Source organism: Dermacentor variabilis, chromosome 4 (assembly GCF_050947875.1).
Source record: "Dermacentor variabilis isolate Ectoservices chromosome 4, ASM5094787v1, whole genome shotgun sequence".
Taxonomy (NCBI): domain Eukaryota; kingdom Metazoa; phylum Arthropoda; class Arachnida; order Ixodida; family Ixodidae; genus Dermacentor; species Dermacentor variabilis.
The window spans coordinates 21,494,403-21,513,214 of record NC_134571.1 but is presented as its reverse complement, the minus strand read 5'-3'; the positions used below and the strand labels follow the sequence as shown (position 1 = coordinate 21,513,214).

At 47.8% G+C, this 18,812-nt stretch overlaps 1 protein-coding gene and 1 pseudogene across 1 annotated transcript in view; one reads left to right on the top strand and one right to left on the bottom strand.

Moving 5' to 3' along the window:
- nej (CREB binding protein nejire) overlaps positions 1-18,812 on the bottom strand; it is a 106,009-nt gene that overhangs the window by 18,563 nt on the left and 68,634 nt on the right. The window contains exons 23-24 of the mRNA XM_075688325.1: positions 5,772-5,937; positions 4,556-4,762 (exon numbers count right to left, since the gene is read on the bottom strand). Of these exons, the coding sequence (XP_075544440.1) occupies positions 4,556-4,762; positions 5,772-5,937 (373 nt within the window). The remainder of the gene's footprint in view (positions 1-4,555; positions 4,763-5,771; positions 5,938-18,812) is intronic.
- LOC142580656 (U2 spliceosomal RNA) lies at positions 7,204-7,383 on the top strand (annotated as a pseudogene).

Sequence of the window (18,812 nt, the reverse complement as noted above, 5' to 3'; positions counted from 1 at the left end):
TTCAAAATTGCGAGTGTCCTTCTTTGCACACTGGATGCACAATTGTAATGTATGCACAAAGCAGTGTATTCTTGACCATCCCGTCTGTGATGCGGCGCCCAGGAAGTTTCTAGCATTGTTCGTGGCAATGAAAATTGGAACATCTTGAGGCAGTCCCCACTCCTTTTCCTACGGACATGTGCCAGCATGCAAGGTGATAACTGTGAAGCCGTAACTTTTTTTTCAATGAGGTGGCATGTAAATGAGACATAGCTATCCCCTTGCTTCGACGTCCACCCGTCAGTCGTCACCGAGCAGCATGGGGACCCAACGGTAAAATGATTGCACAGCTCACTATCAATCTGCTCTTTTTCTATGGCACAAAGTTCTGGCATGACACTCCGAGAAAGTGTAGTCCTCGATGGGACCTTGTACACAGGCACTGCAGTGTGCATCAAAGACAAAAAGCCTGGCTCCTCAACGATAGAATCAGGGTGCAAGCCAGTGGCCAGGAACTGCGTAACCTTCATTGTCAACATTTTTGCACGCTGACTGTCACCTTTCAACGTCGGCTTCAAGTAGCTACAGTTAGCAGCACTTGCACCTGCCTTGTTGGTGCCCGTCGTCTTTTTCGGACCTGCAGGCTTTTTTGAGAATTCAGCAGCACGGAGCTTCTCGAACTGCTTGAATGGATCAGGGTGATGCTTTAGATGATTGACGAGGGTGGTTGTAGTGCCCATGGGCATCTTAAACGTGACTGAAGTTGATAACTTGAAGTGACATAAACATCCGCCGACCACGTTTGCAAATGCAAGCCTAAAAAAAAAGAATGGAAGGCTCTAGAAAGTACATGGTTGCCTCACTGAATACCTACGACCACTGAGACGAACTTCTCTGTTTTAATGTTAGTTGTTGTTAAGGCGGTTTATATTAAATCTTACAATTAAAAAGTATAATATATACTTTTATGTAGATAAATACCTACAGATATTATGATGATGTTACAGTTACGTTACATTTAGTGCCTAAAAATGCAATAGTAAACGCTTTCCTTAAAACTTTCGAAAAGCCATCATTACTCGTTATCGTTATATATGCTTTTCAATGGAGACATCAATTAATCCTGCATCCTATCTGTCTAGTAAAATGTCTAGACTTACTCGACACCATCATCCAAATTCACCAACACCTCATTTTGAAAGGACGGATGTATTCAAGTATTCTTTTTTGCCCGAACTATAACAGTCTGGAATAACTCATTGTTCCCTGTTTCAATTGACTTACTCATTCTTACCACCCTGCTTGGACCTGGATCTAGGTCCGCAGTATGAAATAAATAAATAAATAAAATAATTATCATACCTGCCATCCTGACGATTCGGAAATTCATACAGAAACTTCTCCGTGTAGGTTTGCTCAAAGCAAGTACCACTCTGGTGCCCTTTGACCACCAACAGACTTTCGAGTGTTTTCTCACACAGAGATGAGCGAAACTCCATTAGAGTTTTGTTCACAGTGCTAATATTCTCTCACATTCAGCACTGCTGTAAGGAATGGAGAGAATACCCAGCATAACCATTGAAATGATGTGGAGCCTGAGCGATCCGTCGACACTTCGAATGCTTCCCAATTACAACCACTGCACGTCACACCTTGGCTCATTTAATACGGTCGCTGGAACCTCATATGCTTGCAAGTTGGCAAACTTGACTTCCAGTGTGTCGATTGCTTCTTTTGATTCGCCACTCAGCGGGGGTAGGATAGCAGAGAATGCCATAGTAAAATGACTTACACTGTTGAATGAAGCAGTTTCCAGAGCTTGTACTTGAGCAACTTCAGTCACCTTGAGATTGAAGTTTTCTAGCGGGAATTTGTAGCCAATGTAATCGCATGCTGCGTACAGACGTACAGCAGAGAAGAACTGCTCTCTCTCAATGCAGCTCAGTGTTTCAACCACAGAGTAGGTTGTGCTGCCACTGACTGTGCCTTCATCACCTTTGTGGTTCTCTGCAGCTCCATAGTCAACTTCCGGCAATGAATTACATGCCTTGACAACACCTGGGCATACAAATCTAGACAGGAGATCCTGGAAAAGGCGGTTCAAGAGGCTCCTCAGTACATGAATCTGAGGAGCCTGTGTCTGAAGAAGGCAGTTTGTCTTCTCAAAAAGTGCTACATTAAAAGCTCGTTAATTTGACACCCGTTAATTCGGAAATTGGAAGCACTGTGGGGAGCACTCGCCTCGTTTTCCTCCCGCGTACCCGCGGCGACCCATTCGCACGTGGCGATGGGTCGTGCCGGCGTAGACAGGGGAGAGAGGCACTACGTCGCCATGGCGACGGGTCGCGCCGGCGTAGACAGGGGAGAGAGGCACTACGCGCCCTCCCTCTCTTCGTCGCTCTGATGACGCGCGTACTCCTCTTCTCCTGCGCAGCTCACGGGAAAGGGAAACCTATCCGGCAGGCGAGGAGGACTTCCCCTCGCAAAAAGGTAAAAAGGCATAAAAGCGCGCTACCGGGAGAGACTCTCTCTCTTGGGACGCCGACGCCTTGGACCGCCTACACAGCACCTGCCGCATCCCATGAGTGACCTCGTTTGTCTGACCCACCCAGACAACGAGGCAAGCCTTTTACTACTTTTACTGAGAGGACGTCCCTCTGCGAGTGTTCACTATTGCTAATAGCAATAAACGTTGTTACCGTTGACACCGCTGGTTGCCTTATTCATCCGAACCCGGCGTAGCCGCGATTCCCGCGCTACGGGTTGAGAGTACCACGAAGCGACTGCGTGAGGCTAGATCCGGAGCTTGCCTTCAGCCCTAGCCGCACGCAGAGTGGAACCCCCACAGCACTTGGAAGTACTGCCGGGGCTTCGAGCCCACCATTGCACAGCGAAGCCACTACAGGCCGGAGTCGCACTGCATCCGACTGAGGCAGGGCCAACACTGCAGTGACTGAAGCTGACTGAAGCCCAAACCTGTGCGCCCATGCGAACAAAGGCAACAGGTTTGCGGAGGCGCCAGAGGCGCTAACGGCACTATCGTGCTTTGCATATGGATTCGTGACCCCCAGTAGACGACAAAAGTCACTACAACTCTGCAGCTGCTGATGATGATACCACGCATATGTGTTACCCTCTCATGGCGGCGCAAGGTACTAGGGTGTAGTTTTACTACATTTTCCCTTTCTTTTGCAAATATAATGTTTTCCGTAAAATTTCAAGTAAGATTCGTAAAATAGTGAGACTGCTTGACATTCGTACATTTTATGGAAAATTCAGAAGAGTTGGCCGGTATGTCAATATTGTTTACGTTTGTGAATTTATATGCTCGGTCCAATGCTCGGTCATGGCCTCATTTTATTCGAGCGGCCGTGACTTGGTCAGCAAAGTGGCATGAAAACGCTGTACCCAGAGTAGATACAGAAAGACAAACTTGCAAAAACGTACGCATACCACTATTCTTAAACTTCAAAAGACTTCGAAAATATTCTAAGTTTCCGAATAGCCCTGTTCCATTCAAAGGTCCAATAGAATATGACATTTATTCTCTTCGGTATTCGAAAGTTTCCAATATTCACACAACCCTATCAAAATCGATAGAAAAAAGTTTTCAGGCGCAGGGTCGCCCTTAACGAGGTTTCACTGTACGGTAAAATGTCGATATAATGAACTCCAAGGGACACCAAAGAATAGTTCATTATTCTGAATGGTTGTTACAGTGAAAATCTCAAAATTAACCATTCCACCTATCAACTCATCAGTTGTCACCGTAAGAGCTATCCCGAAAAATGGTGCTGTTGGCTCTTGGCACGCGCAGTTGCTATTTTCTGTAGATTCTGCTGCCACACAGAACTGAAGCACCATGTAGTATGAGTGGCGTGGGCAAAGCAGACATTGACGCCGCCAAGAAAACCACGGACAAAGAGGAAGCTCCTGTCGCCTCCCAAAGAACAATGTTTCTTTTTTGTTTGTTTGTTTTTTGTTGTTTGCTGTGGACACTGCAATTGTCTCGCTCAAGGCGGACACCTGAACTACTCCAAAGTGCAAGCATGCGCAAACGACACCATCTGGAAAGTGCGACTTTGTAGCATCCCCGTGAGCACGGAGGTTGGGTTTCTCCCTGCCACACGTAGCTGGTACAGCCAAAGAAAGCAGCGCGAAGGAAAGAAGCGGCATGAACAGAAGGACGGGCGAAAGAAGGACATTATTATGACATAATTATTATATGCAAGCTGCCACAGACGTAAACCTATTTACCACTGAACAGAGGAGTGACATTTCAGCAAACAGCGGCTACAACACACCACTTGTGCTAGTGGCCAAAACAGAATATGTTGCATACAAGCTGTGAAAGTGCACGAATTATGCGTAATTTAATGTAACTTGACGTTCACAAGCTCCAGTTGTGATATTTGCAGTGGCCGTGCCATAGAAAGCGTCCCAGATCAAAAAGACTGCATTGTGAAAAAGACCTCTATGACTGCGCTACCTTCTTATTTTCTATAGCTTTGCCAGCTGAGTATGAAATAGGGAATGCAAAGAAAAGTGGAGGCATCTTCTTGAGACTGGTGCTCACCTCAGCGCCCTCAGGTTCACCATCCTGACTGCCTTCCGAAGCAGCAGCAGATGCAGCCAACGCTTCAGCAGCTTTGCGCTTTTCCTCTTCCTCTTGGTCGAGTTCTTTTATGCTCTCTTCGAGCACATTGGGCCAAAAGTCACCTTCAAAGTAGGGCAGCTCACAAGCACTCTTGAGGTTGTCCTCTGTGGCCTGCTTCAGAATGTCCTGCATGACAACAATGGGCAGTGTTCAGAGACAGCACTAAGTCTACCAATAAACAAGAGCAAGCAAGCAAAAAAGGAAAGAAAAAAAAGGAACCTCCACCAGATATGTTACGTAGGAAGACACCGACGAAAAGCTATTTACAAGTATATTTACAAGGCAATACGCTGCGCTTGGCCAACAGCCCGCGCTAGCTTCTAATCGTCGTCGTCGTCTTCACACTGCTCGCCTTTCGTGATCGCACATATTGTGCCGTAGCAATATATACTGCCCAAGTTTGTTCATAATGCAGTTGCAAATTCACAAATGCAGAAAAACAAAAAGTTTGCACTCCAAATAATGGTGTCATTGCCACTCCCTGCTCTCTTTCTCCCCCCCTTCTTTTGAAAGTCAATCGTGTTTCCTCTCACCAGTACACAACACTTTACTCGCTCGATTATGTGGTCACACACGCATCGCCTGCTACCTCCAAGGCACGCATGGAGGACATGCTATCATTATTTTATGGCCACCACTATCATGTTTCTGGCAGCACCACACCAAAGTTCAAAGATACTAATCAGTTTTCTTCCTTTGCATTTTTGCTTGCAGTTCCTCTTTCGGTTGAGGTACACATATTCCCAGAGCAGTCATGCTTTCGGTATGGCCACACGTGGTGCCTCTTCTCACGGGAACTGCTCAAGCGTTTCATCTTCCAACTCATTTTTGACATGCTTCTACTTCTGATGAATCGTGTTTTCAGGACAAAAAAAAATTGATGACCGTAAATTTCGCTACACATTTTTCTCAATCTCTTATTGTATAGAATAACTGTGAGCATAATGTTAGTGCAAGAAAGGATTTTTACCACAAAATATTGCTTGCAATAAATGCTTGCTGTGTTCATGAGTTTTTGATCATTTGATACTACTGAAACCTGCAATAAAATATTTACCACAGGGGCACGGCTTTTGCAAAAAAAAAAAAAAAAATCAATCCTCAAAGGTATAACCACGTTGGAGCAGGGACTGACCTTGTACTCCAGCACTATCCTCTCCATAATGCCCTTGTCAAGCATCATCTTGTACCAGTCCTGAAGCCGCTTAGGCTTTGGTATCTTCTGCTCAGGAGGGTGGCAGTGGAAAATGTAGTCGTCCCCTTCACTTGGTGGGCAGGCCCAAATGTGAGCCATTGCAAAACTGAAAATAAAAAGGGCAACCTCAGTCAGCACTGTTACACAAACACCTCTACATGAAGGAATTTAACCCTTTTAGACGATGACTAATTCTGTTGATTGAAAACTTACTTTCAGCACATTTCTTACTTCTTCAGAATCATAAAAAGCATACAGCTGCACAAATGATTAAGAACTTTGAATTGTTTAGTGAGTTTGTTAGGTCTACAGAATGTGAACAGCATGCAAAAACTCATTACAGGAACATCAAATATGAAAACATCAACTATTTCATGTCTACCAGGCTTGAAAAGCACCTATCAAGCAATTTGAACATGATGACTGGTGCAAAACATTGTGAAAAATAATGAAAGAAATCAGCCTGCTACATACGACACAGTGAAGCTGAGAAAAAGCACCCTACCGCCTACTTTCTCACTTGCTTTACTAAAACATTCTGCACTTGTTATTCAATCTTGCAGCACTATTCCAATCAGAACTGTTTCAAGATGTATGCAACACAATTTAAATACTTTCATCAATGCTTTTGCTGTTGATGCAACATCTTAGTGTACACAATTGTGTACACAGATAAGGTGGAAGCTTGGGCGAGTTGGTGATACAATATCGACATGTTTGCACAGCGCAATACGAGAACTGAAGCAAGAACACAACAAAGCACAGCGCCTGTGTTGTGTTCTTCCTTCAGTCCTCATCTATTGCGCTGTGCAAACATGTCGATATGTACACAGATCCTGAAAAGGTTAAGCTCACCCAGAATCGGTGCACCCTGCCTAATTCGTAGAATTAAAAATATAACTAATGCCATAATTCTGCCCAAATAATGGTTAGCCCACTGTTTGTGTGTGCAGTGAGAAGATGGTCAATGCTTACTCTATACACATAATTTAAGACATCCTTAGGAGACTGAGAAAAAGCTGTTATTTCCTACCAAAAATAAAAATTACGAGCCATTCCACTCTGTGAAGGTGGGTGACCAGCGAAGCTGTTTAGAACACTACACAGAGGTGACACAGAATTTCGAAGAAAGGTACAAACTCATTTACCATGATTTTCATATACATTAGCATGGATGACAGGACCGTTGCCTCGAGGAGCCAGAGGAAACTATACAAGCGTGACATTTTGACGGGACCATCACCATGGGAGAGCAGAAGGAAAGAAAAGTAGATACGCAAGCGCTTGAAACGTCGACAAAGTGAGGACAGAAGGAAAGAAAAGTAGATACGCAAGCGCTTAAAACGTCGACAAAGGTCGTGCAAAGGTAGACGTGGCTGACGCGGGTCGAAGTGTATCTGTTTATTTCAGCTTAATATCTGACAACACAGGTTTTATTTGGACCCACAATATTAAACACATTTTTGCAAGTTAGCGGAGTGCTTGAAGGCTGCTTCACCTCCACCACGGGTCAGCCCAGTACTGCACCATCTCCGAGATCAGCCCACAATTTTTGCACACGCAGAAGAAAAATACACAGAAGCCTAGCCATAAACAGCTTCACTGTAAAGTTAAAATATATTTGTACTGTCTGGAAAAATGTACCGAAGCCAACAGCACACAGACCTGAAGACTGTAAAGGCAATCTTCAGGTTCGCAGGCAACCAGCCGACAACTACTGCAGGCATGCCTACCAAGTTTGACTGCAGACTTAATGAACAAAACACATTCAGGCTTTTGTGTAAGCAGAAAGTAGCAAGCTGAATTTGAGCAGCACTGCCTAAACTCCTGGAGTTACATACATCTGTACTTCCAACAACAGGCAAACATGAAACTCAAGTAGGGTATAGAAACTTGGGCCAGTTGGTGTAGCATAGTTCTAATTCTGGAAGACCAGCACTCAGACCGTTTGATGTGCACCTGCGTACAAATCAAACGGCTGATGGTCGCACATAGGCCCGATCAACGCACTAGCCGCACGCATAAGCACTTATTGTTCGGCACGGTGCAGAGTACACAGTAAAACCTCGTTAAACCGTACCCGCTTAAACAGTAGTTTCGTTTTAAAAGTAGTAAAGTCAAATCCCCGACTCAGCGGCCATTGAACATAATGTGTTTTGTATCCGCATAAACCGTACCAGCTTATTGCGTACGCATCGGTTAAAACATAGCATTTCAACTTTTTGTCGTGCAAACATGGCAGTGCGTCGTCTCCATCAGGCGGCCCGGCAGAACAAGAAGCCTAAGAGATCAGTACAACGGCCTCCAAGCGCCCTGTGCGTTTGCGCGTGAAGCCACATTAACGTCAGCATCATTTCGACGCCGTGCCAGAGCTTTGGCCAGAGAGCGTTATGGCGTCGTGCAAGCGAGGACTCGCGTCATTCCAAAGCTCGGATAAAAAATACGCCAGGTTCTCAGCATAGAGGAATAATTTGACATCGTTTATGCTATCGAACATGACATGAAGTCGGCGCTGGCATGCGACAAGGATCTGCTATTGACTACGGTGTATGGCATTTGGAATGTGAATAAGTTGCTCGGCAGCGCTGCTGCGACCGCGAGGACATGTTGGCTACGAGGTTTGACTTTTCGCCATCGTTGCCTCTGTTGTTGCAGAAGTGTCGCCTAGCGAAAGTGATAAGGACGACACGGAAAGCAACAGCACGGGCGATTCAGGCCCGACAGTGGCAGAAGCTATGCGTTACATCAGCCTAATGAATGCAATCGTCGCGACGAGGACAGGGGCGCGATAATGTAACTCTATTCGAAACGAAAAGTATTCCAAACTCCGGCACCCAGCAATGAAAATGCGCCCCCGGGACTTTCGCAGCACTACTGTGCACGTGCACGGAGAATACGTAACGCCAACGAGGAATCTGCCATGCGAGCGTTTGCCGAGAAGAGAGGGCTGGCTGAAAAGCTGGCACGCAGCTTCAGTAAGTTTGAGGCTGCTGTCATCGTGCCATGCCACCGCAGCATCAAACAAAAATAACACTTTTGTCACGCGAAGTGATTAAATACTGCATGTTTTTTCCCTTTTCATCGCACTCTCTCTGAGTTCCGTTTTCGACGGGTAAGTGGGCGATCTCATGCTATTTCGGTTAAACAGTACTACCGTTTAGTACGTAGTTTTTCCGAGCTCCAGCCAACTACGGTTTAACGAGAGTTCACTGTACCACAGAAGTTTGTTTCCATGAAGCTTCCCATACCAAGAGAACAACATACCTCAGGCCACGGCCAGTGTGTTTGAACACGCAACGACATTCTCCTCTACTGGCCTCTATGCCAGAGCGCTGTTGCTTGTCACATCTCTGCGGTGCGTAGCCGCCCGAAACTTGTACAATAAAGCAAAATGATTCCTATAAAGCCACAACCAGCATAGGTGCTTGTTCTCATAAACGCCAGGTGGGCTAGCAATAGGTTGCAATGTGTATAAAGTGTGCTGCTGGTCATCGCCTGCGCATATAAAGCGCAGTGAGAACGCAGATTTATTTTCAGAAAAGCTGGCAAAAGTAGCAAGGGACCGGCCACACAGTCCAACATGCAGAGTTCATTAAGGCAACGATACTGCGATGGTATACACCGCGACTGGCTCCGTTGATTGGTACACCACAGTGCGTGCACGTCCGTGCAGTCCAGTGTGATGGTGCGCCAAAGGCGAGAAATGTAAACGAGAGAGGAGAATGCAGACAAGATGGCAGAGAAATGTCAACTTCCGGCCTCATTGAGCTTCACAAAGAGTCAGGACCTTTCCTTAGTTTTCTTTTACTTCCTCCATGGGTTGAATACAGTGAAATGTGAAGTGGCAGGATGGCAGTTGGGTGGACAAGAGTGATGAGCAAGTGCTCCACAATGCAGTGCCTATATTGTTGCAGGAAGAAAGCAGGCCCACGAATGTAAAATAACGTATATTTACAACTGGCATATATGGCGTTCAGGCAACTGCCAGACTTTGTCTTCGTCTAGTCCAATTCAACTTCTTCGTTCCCTTCACCGTAACATCACCCTCCTGGCGGAGTAGCTCCGTCCCAGTGCAAGTTATAGAGCCTCACTTAATGAGGGGACATACGGCTTAAGCCTGGCTATGTGAACAACATCGCTGGCGACGTTGGGGTGAACTGAAGGCTGACCGACTGGGGCGATCTCATATGTCACGTCGGACAGTTGGCGTAATATCTGGTACGGACCAGAATAATGAACAGGAAAGTAGTTTTTCCGACAAGCCGACGCGATGTGAAGGCGTCCAGAGAAGGACAAGGGAACCAGGTGAAAAATGGTAGTCTCGGTGCAGAAGGTCGTAGCGTCGCTTTTGAGAAGCTTGCGAGACTCTGAGGCGATGACGGGCGGCATCTCGGGCCTGGGTGGCTAAGTCAATAGCATCGCGAGCGTAACTAGTGCTGGGTGATTGTACTGCGGAAGATAGCAACGTGTCAAAGGGCAAGGTGGGGTCGCGGCCATGCAAAAGGTACCGTAAAAACCCACGTATAGTACGAGGTTTTTTTCCTGTTATTAGCGTCCCAAATTTCCACCTCATACTATATGCGGATCCGGACAAAAATTTCAAAGTTCGGCTCGAAGTTTTGGTTTCGTTATTGCTCTGTGGCTATGGCTTGGCTTCGTGATATCTGCGTGGCTATGACTTGGCTTTGTTATTGCTGCCTGGCTACGGCTTGCCTTTGCTATTGCAGTGTGGCTACGGCATCGTTTCTTTCTTTGTTGAGTGCGGACCTTGGCAGTTCACGTGTTAACCGCGCTTCGCGAAGTGCATCGTTTTTAGTGAAGAAGCACGATGTCGGGGGCACGGAAGCAGTACTCGGCAGCTTTCAAGCGAAATGTGATTTTAGTGGCAGAGGAAATTGGCAACAGTGCGGCCGGGAGGCAGTTTGGCGTCACCGAGGGAAGCATCCGTGGATGGCAATGGCAAAAAGAAGCACTTTTCGGGTGCAGCGGAAAGCGAAGAAGCTTTAGCGGCCCGAAGAATGGGACATTCTCGGAAATTGAACTAAAACTGATGGAATTTGTCCGAGAACAGCGAGCCGCGCATCTTGCTGTGAGCGTGGAGCTCATGCAGGCAAAAGCTAGGGAGCTTGCGAGAGAAAAAGGCCTAACGAGCTCCACCTTCAAAGCAAGCAAGCATTGGATTTATCGGTATATGTGCCGTGCAGGATTTTCATTGCGCCGGAGAACTTCAATTTCGCAAAAGCTGCCGGAATCGTTTGAAGAGTTACTGGTGGCTTTCCAGCGCCAAGTTATTTCGTTGCGCAAGTTGAAGAACTTTCAGCTAGGGCAAATCAGCAATGCTGACCAAACACCAGTTTATCTGGACATGCCATCGCCCCTCACCGTGCACGAAAAGGGCTCGAAACAAGTTTGTGTCCGGTCCACTTGGAACGAGAAGACGCGTGTTACCGTCATGTTGTCATGCACGGCAGACGGCCGCAAGCTCCCGCCCTATGTCGTCTTCAAGCGCAAGACAATGCCGAAACGTGAGCTACCGAAAAATGTCATCGTTAAATGCCATGAGAAAGGGTGGATGAATGAGAGTCTTGTGCTCGACTGGATAAAGTCCGTTTGGTGTAGGCGGCCCGGTGCACTGTTGTCGTTCCCGTCCATCCTCGTGCTGGACGCGTTTCGTGGCCATTTGGCCGACTCGGTGAAGAAGCTGTTGCGTGATTGTAATACTGAACTCGTCGTTATCCCGAGTGGGATGACGTCTCAGCTGCAGCCTCTAGATGTTTGCGTCAACAAGCCTTTCAAGGACGCGGTGAAGCGGTGCTACGCAGAGTGGATGCGGTCAGGTGAACCTGCAGTGACGCCGACTGGGCGGCTGAAGCGGGCATCACCAGCCACGCTGTGCAAGTGGATCGTGGACGCATGGGCGAGCATCCCAGAAGACCTTGTGCGTCGCGCTTTCAAGAAGTGCGGGATCTCGAACGTGCTCGATGGCACCGAGGACGAGTACCTCTGGGAGGATATGTCAGACAAGGAATTGTCCGATGAAAGCGCAGCGGAGGACGACAGGGAATGAAGTGCTGAGTCCGATTTAAATAAATGTTTTCCCGAGTTTCTCTCACTCATATTACCGTATTTACACGATTGTAAGTCGACCCCTTTTTAAAATTTGAAAGTCTGAAGTTGGGGGGTCGACTTAAAATCGAAACCAAAACATGGCCCCGCCAAAAAAAGCCATACCAACGAGAGCTACAACGTAGTTATAATTTTATGTTTGCTCTATGGCCCTACCCATATCTTTTCGCTATCCCGTGTGTTTGTTCGCTTTTCGGAAGGGTTTTTCAACATTTTTGAGAGTCTTACAGTGCATGCAACGCTCATGGGGGGGTGTCGATAGTTGATAAAAGCGCCGCTGTTCCCATTTGCGGCGGCACCCTCAGAACGGCGGTGCTTGCGGGGAGTATCGGTAGTTCATGGAAGAGCAGACACCGCTCGCGGGTTTCTCTTTCTCTGTTTAAAGGCATTGGTATTGGTTTGACTAACTTCTTGACGAGCTCCACTTCGGCTACGTGCTACTTCTACGCTTCCCCAGTCGTCATGAGTGCTGCAGGCCCACTAATCTTTCGGCACTCGTTCACAGCAGCGTTCAAGAGGGCTGCCATCCTTTACGCTGAAGAAACAAATCACTGCGCAGCGGGCCACAATTTCGATGTTTCTAAACGGGTGGTGCGAGAGTGGCGACTGCAGCGAAGCGAAATTTTCACCTGTGTGACGGCAAGTGAGAAATTTCCCACGTGCCGAAGTATGGACGCTTTCCGGAGCTGTAGGCTAAGCTTGTGGCGTACGTCGCTGAAATGCATGATCAGTCCCTGCCAGTGAAGTGCGACGTGGTCATGAAATAAGCCCGGACCTCCGCCTTAATTTTAAGGTTCTGCTCCGCCGTGAGTACGAGTGGCTGGCGGCAGAAGACTGCGAAATTACACCAACCGGACCTGTCAAAAGAGCCTCCCCTACGGCTGCGTGTGGTTAGGTGCATTTGGCGTGGGCTGCTGTTTTGCAAGATGTCCTGGTGCGGTCATTTGCCAAATTTGAAATTTCGCTGGACCACGACGTGCTGTGGGACCACAGCAACAATGACGATGGCAGCACTAGTGAAGACGAGTAGTCCAATGACCATGTCAGCTACTAATAAATTTTCGTTATCGAATGCACCCTCGGGTTTTTTTTTTTTTTTTCCCGATCAAGCAATATGGGAGGGTCGACTTACATTCGAGTCGACTTACCATCGTGTAAATACGGTATATGCGGATAAAACTTTTTTTTTTCATTTCTCATGCCAGAAATTTCACCTCGTATTATATTCGGGTTCGTATTACACGCGGGTTTTTACGGTAAAATGGTGAAAATCTGGCAGTGTCGTGATGGGACGAGTTTTATGCGAAAGTGATGCATGGTAAAGCGACGTCCCAGTCATGGTGATCGTCGACAACGTACATGGCCAGCATTTCAGTTAGCGTGCGGTTGAGTCGCTCGGCGAGGCCGTTCGCTTGAGGGTGGTACGCGGTAGCAATCTGGTGTTCTGTAGAAAAGGAGCGGAGCAGATCATCGACAACCTTCAATAAAAAGTAGCGGCCGCAATCCGTCAGCAACTGGCGAGGGGCACCGTGGTGCAGGATTATGTTGTATAGTAAGAAGTCTGCGACATCTGTAGTGCAGCTGGTTGGTAGCGCTCGCGCGATGGCATATCTCGTGGCATAATCGGTTGCTACAGCAATCCATTTGTTCCCTTTGATGGAAATTGGAAAGGGTCCAAGGAGGTCTAGGCCCACACGGAAGAAAGGCTCTGTAGGGATATCAACTGGTTGAAGCAAACCAGCAGGAGGCGTAGCAGGCGTCTTCCGGCGCTGACACAGGTCACAAGAAGCGACATAACAGAGCACATAGTGATAAATACCAGGCCAGAAGAAGCGGCGCCGCAGGCGGTCGTATGTAAGAGTGATGCCCAGATGTCCAGCAGTAGGAGCGTCGTGAAGTTGCTGGAGCACGGCTAGTCAAAGGTGCTTGGGAACGACTAGGAGGAGCTCCGGGCCGTCAGGACGAACGCTACGATGGTATAAAGTTCCATCACGCAAGGTGAACATCAGGAGGGACGGGTCATTGGGCGAGGAGCTTAGGCGTTCCATAAGTGCTCGAATAACAGGATCTTTGCGCTGCTCGTCGCCAATATGGACGAAGCCAGAGATGGATAAAACACTGATGTCCGAGTCTGCATCGGTATCGTCCGGTTGATCCACGGGATTGCGGGACAGGCAGTCAGCATCTTTATGCAGGCGCCCTGACTTAATACATAATAGAAAACGTATATTCTTGTAGACGCAATGCTTAATGTGCAAGTCGTGGAGTTAGGTCCCTCAAAGAGGAGAGCCAGCAGAGGGCGTGATGATCGGTTACGACGCAGAAGCTCCGACCGAAAAAGTACGGCCGGAATTTCGCGACCGCCCATACGAGCGCGAGACATTCTCTCTCAGTAATGGAGTAATTTCGCTCGGGCGTGGAAAGAAGGCGGCTAGCGTAAGCGATGACACGGTCTTGGCCCTGTTGACGCTAAGCGAGGACAGCACCAATGCCTTGACCACTCGCGACAGTTCGTACTTCAGTGAGCACAGAAGGGTCAAAGGGTGACAGAATCGGGGAAGTTGTAAGCCGCTCAATCAAGGTAGAAAAGGCTTTCTCCTGCAGTAATCCCCAAAAGAAAGAGATGGCTTTCTTAAGAATGTCAGTGAGAGGGCAAGCGATGTGGGCAAAATTTTTCACAAATCACTGGAAATAAGAGCATAAGCCCAGAAAACTACGGACATCGTTTGTTGAACAAGGTACAGGAAAATTTCGCACAGGGTGAACTTTCTGTGGATTAGGTTGGATTCCGGCGGCGTTTACGAGATGGCCGAGCATGTTAATTTCACGTCGACCGAAATGGCAGTTGGAGGAGTTTAGCTGAAGGCCAGCCCTGCGAAACACGGAGAGTATGGTTGTGAGGCGCCGCAGGGGGCTCTCAAAATTCGGCGAAAACACATCATCATCGAGGTAACAGAGGCATGTAGACCACTTCAAACCACTTCAAACTCAAGAGAGAGTCCATCATGCACTCAAATGTAGCTGGCGCATTGCATAGTCCAAAGGGCATGACTTTAAATTGGTACAGACCGTCCGGTGTGACGAAGGCGGTTTTCTCGCGGTCCATCTCAACGACGCTAATCTGCCAATAGCCGGAGTGGAGGTCAATTGATGAAAAGTATTGGGATTCGTGAAGGCAGTCAAAAGCATCATCAATGCGCGGCAGGGGATAAACAACCTTCTTTGTTATCCTGTTGAGGTGACGGTAGTCAACGCAGAAGCGCCGCGAGTTGTCTTTTTTCTTTACTAAGACAACCGGTGATGCCCACGGGCTACTGGAAGGTTAAATGATGTCCTTGTCCATCATCCTGTACTTCTTTCTGTATGATGGCCCTTTCTGTTGCGGAGACACAATATGGCCGCCTATGAATGGGGCTGGCGTCACCGGTGTTGATGCGATGCGTGACAACAGATGTCTGGCCAAGTGGACGGTCGTCCAAATCAAAGATGTCCTGAAAAGATGACAGGAGGTGACGAAGAGCTGTTGTTTGCTCGGAAGGAAGGTCAGTGGCAATCATCTTAGAAACATCGTCCGCAGGGGTCGAATACGGAGGAGTGGGTGACAAAGGTCCGTTGGTACTGAGGAAGGATTCAGAGGTCAAAGAAGAAACCTCAAATTCTCCCAAAGGAATGATATGCGCTATGGCGATACCGTGTGGCAGCACATGCGACGAAAATACAAAATTGAGGATGGGCACGCGAGCGCAGTTTTCGCGGATCCGGATTAGAGTGCTCGGTAGGGCAATATTGCGCGACAAAACCACGTCAGTAAGCGGCGACACGACGTACTCGCCATCAGGTACGGGAGGACAGGGCGTCAGGAGGACATTTGTAGCCGCCTGTGGAGACAGCCTTGCAAACTCAGCAGAACATAAGCGGTGTGAAGCACAAGTTGTTGCGTCGGCAGGATGCGGCAGATCCAACTGTACAACACGTGCGGAGCACTCAATTTGGGCAGTGTGTTTCGAAAAGAAGTTGAGGCCGAGAATTAGGTCGTGTGGACAGTGTTCAAGGACGATAAATAGAACAACGGTATAATGGCCCCCAATGGTCACACGTGCTGTGCACATTTCAAGGACAGGTGAAGTACTCCCATCGGCGACTCGCACAGTGCACGATACGGCGGGTGTCAGAACTTTTTGAGCCTTCGGCGGAGAGCAGCGCTCATAACTGAAAGCTGCAATTCTGTATCAACGAGAGATTTAATAGGAACGCCATCAAGTTCAATGTCCAGTAGGTTCCCACATGTAGGCGGGGTCAACAGAGGATTTGTGGGCCGGGTCGGAGTTGCAGCTTCACCTCCGGGAGCTGCACCGCCTAGTTTCCCGAAGCGAAGCGACCGGTTGCAGAAGGGGACGAAGAGCGGTGAACGAGAGACGAACGGGACCTACGACCTTGCGGAGACGGGGAGCGGCTTGATCTTGGTGGAGCACTGTCTGCGTTGATGTTCCTAGTCGGCGTATAGGGCAAGAAAGTATGATTGTCTGGTATTTGGCGGTAGTGACTCGGAGACGACCACCGAGGAGGCGACGACCAACGGTTGCGGCAATGACGGGCGATGTGTCCAATACCGGAACAATTAAAACAGATAGGTTTATCATCCGCTGTGTGCTAGTCAGCTGGGTTGCAACGGAGGGGCGGAAAGCTTTGCGTCTGGGAGCAAGCGGCTGGAGAAATCTGGTAGGTGTTTGTATGGTGGACTGAGCAGAGAGATGGAATGCCCAAACTTGCTATTTCCTCCCGAACGACCGCTTGTATGAGGGTGATAGCGGGCATGCTTTCCCGACAGTCAGAACAAACTGGAGCCGGAGTAATGGTGTCAAGCTCACAGCGAACGATGCGCGTGATATCTTCTGGTCCTGTGGGCTGAACGAAGTGCAGTGAGTCTTCGCAAGAAGATGTCGCAGCGGTATTGGGCAATCGGTCAGAAGTTTGAGTGACGCGGTGGCCCTTGGCTTGTTCGAAGCGCCGGCACTCCTTTATAATTGCATCCACAGTGGCACAATCCTTCCACATCAGGAGATTGAAGGCACCGTCTGCAATACCTTTCAGTATGTGACCAATCTTGTCTGCCTCAGTCATGTTGTTATCAGCCTTGCGACAAAGGGCCAGCACATGCTGTATGTAGACGACATAGGATTCTGTGGACGTTTGAGGGCGATATGCAAGTTCTTTTTTTGCTGCCAGCTGACGACCGATAGGTCTGCCAAACAGGTCTCGCATTTTTTCTTTGCAGACATCCCAGCTGGTTAGGTCAGCTTCGTGTGTCGTACCATTGCTTCGGAGTTCCTCTTAGATAAAATATCACGTTTGCAAGCATCATTGTTGGATCCCACCTGTTGTTGTCGCACACACGTTCGTACATCGTAAGCCAGTCCTCGACGTCGGCGTCGTCAGTGCCACAAAATATCCCTGGGTCCCGCGGATGAGTGAGGATGACCGTTGGCACGGGCTGCTGAGGCGTCGCTTGTGTCGGTTGTTTTGCCATTGTGGTGGCAGGTAGATGACGTCCGCTGCGAAGTTCCGTGATTGTACCCCGCACCTTCCACCAAAATGTTGCACGAAGAAAGCAGGCCCACGAGTGTAAAATAATGTATATTTACAACTGGCGTATATGGCGTTCAGGCAACTGCCAGACTTTGTCTTCGTCCAGTTAAATTCAACTTCTTCGTTCCCTTCACCATAACAATATGATGCCTTAAATGCCCAGATTATGCCTAAGTCAAGCAGGTGCACTTCCAAAGTCTACCAAGTCGACATTTGCAAATTCCCTGAGTTTTCCAGGTTTTCCTTGAGCACCTTTGCAAAATTCCCTGAATGAGCCAGAACTTTGTTTTATGACAAGACAGGCTGACACCATGCTGCTGGATGCTCTCTCTCTCTCTAGTAAGCATACAGAAACAAAAAATGACTTAATCCATTTTGAATAGTAAGGAGTAATATCTATTTAAAAAGAAAGAAAGAAAAGGTGTTAGTAAAATGCACAGCGAAAAGAATGCTAAAACCCATTCCAAAGTGAGTCGAACATTGCCAAATATGAATGAAAAGGAGATGCATACAGAAGTAAATATTTTCGAATATGAGCTATTTCTATCAACTGATAGCAAGGTCATCGGTATGAGGCCTGAACTTTGTCACAACTAAGATTCTCTCTCAGCAGCTGAGAAGTCAACCTCAGCTGTCCTGACATACTCTCAGCACGTACACAACATCTCAGTGTTGGCTTTCACTGCTTTAAAGAGTTTATTTTGGTTTGGATGAGGGACACCTGCATCTCGGTGTCAGCTAACTCAAGCTCCTTCAAAGAGGTGGCGGCATGCTTCCTCTCCCGTTAATTCCTCAGCGCGTCGGTCCTTTCTATTCTCATCCTCCTTCTGCCATGCGTTCACCCCATGGACCATTTGAAGCATCCTCTTGGTCAGTTGTACAGTTAACATACAATTTTTCGGACTCCCTCGGGGCCGCCAAAAAAATCCGAAAAATCGGGCAGTCCGAAAAAAATGAACGCATGTCTTAAACTGCCCTTAAGTGCCTATATTACCACAGGAATGTCCGAAACAGCTCTTAAGGCCTGCCAGTACACTGATTAGGCATATCGATGCTCGTAATGTGACAGGCGATGAGGTTGCACACGTGCATAATTAAGGAATACATATTGTGTCACGGGACAATTGACCCTTCCCAGGCTTATGCTTCGCTGCGTAACACTTCTGTATTGAGGTGCAGCTAACTTCAGATAATCAAAACGGAGGCAGTGGTGGCTTTGATTAATGCCATTTCAGACCTGCAGTCAGTGCAATGTTCATTGACTATATG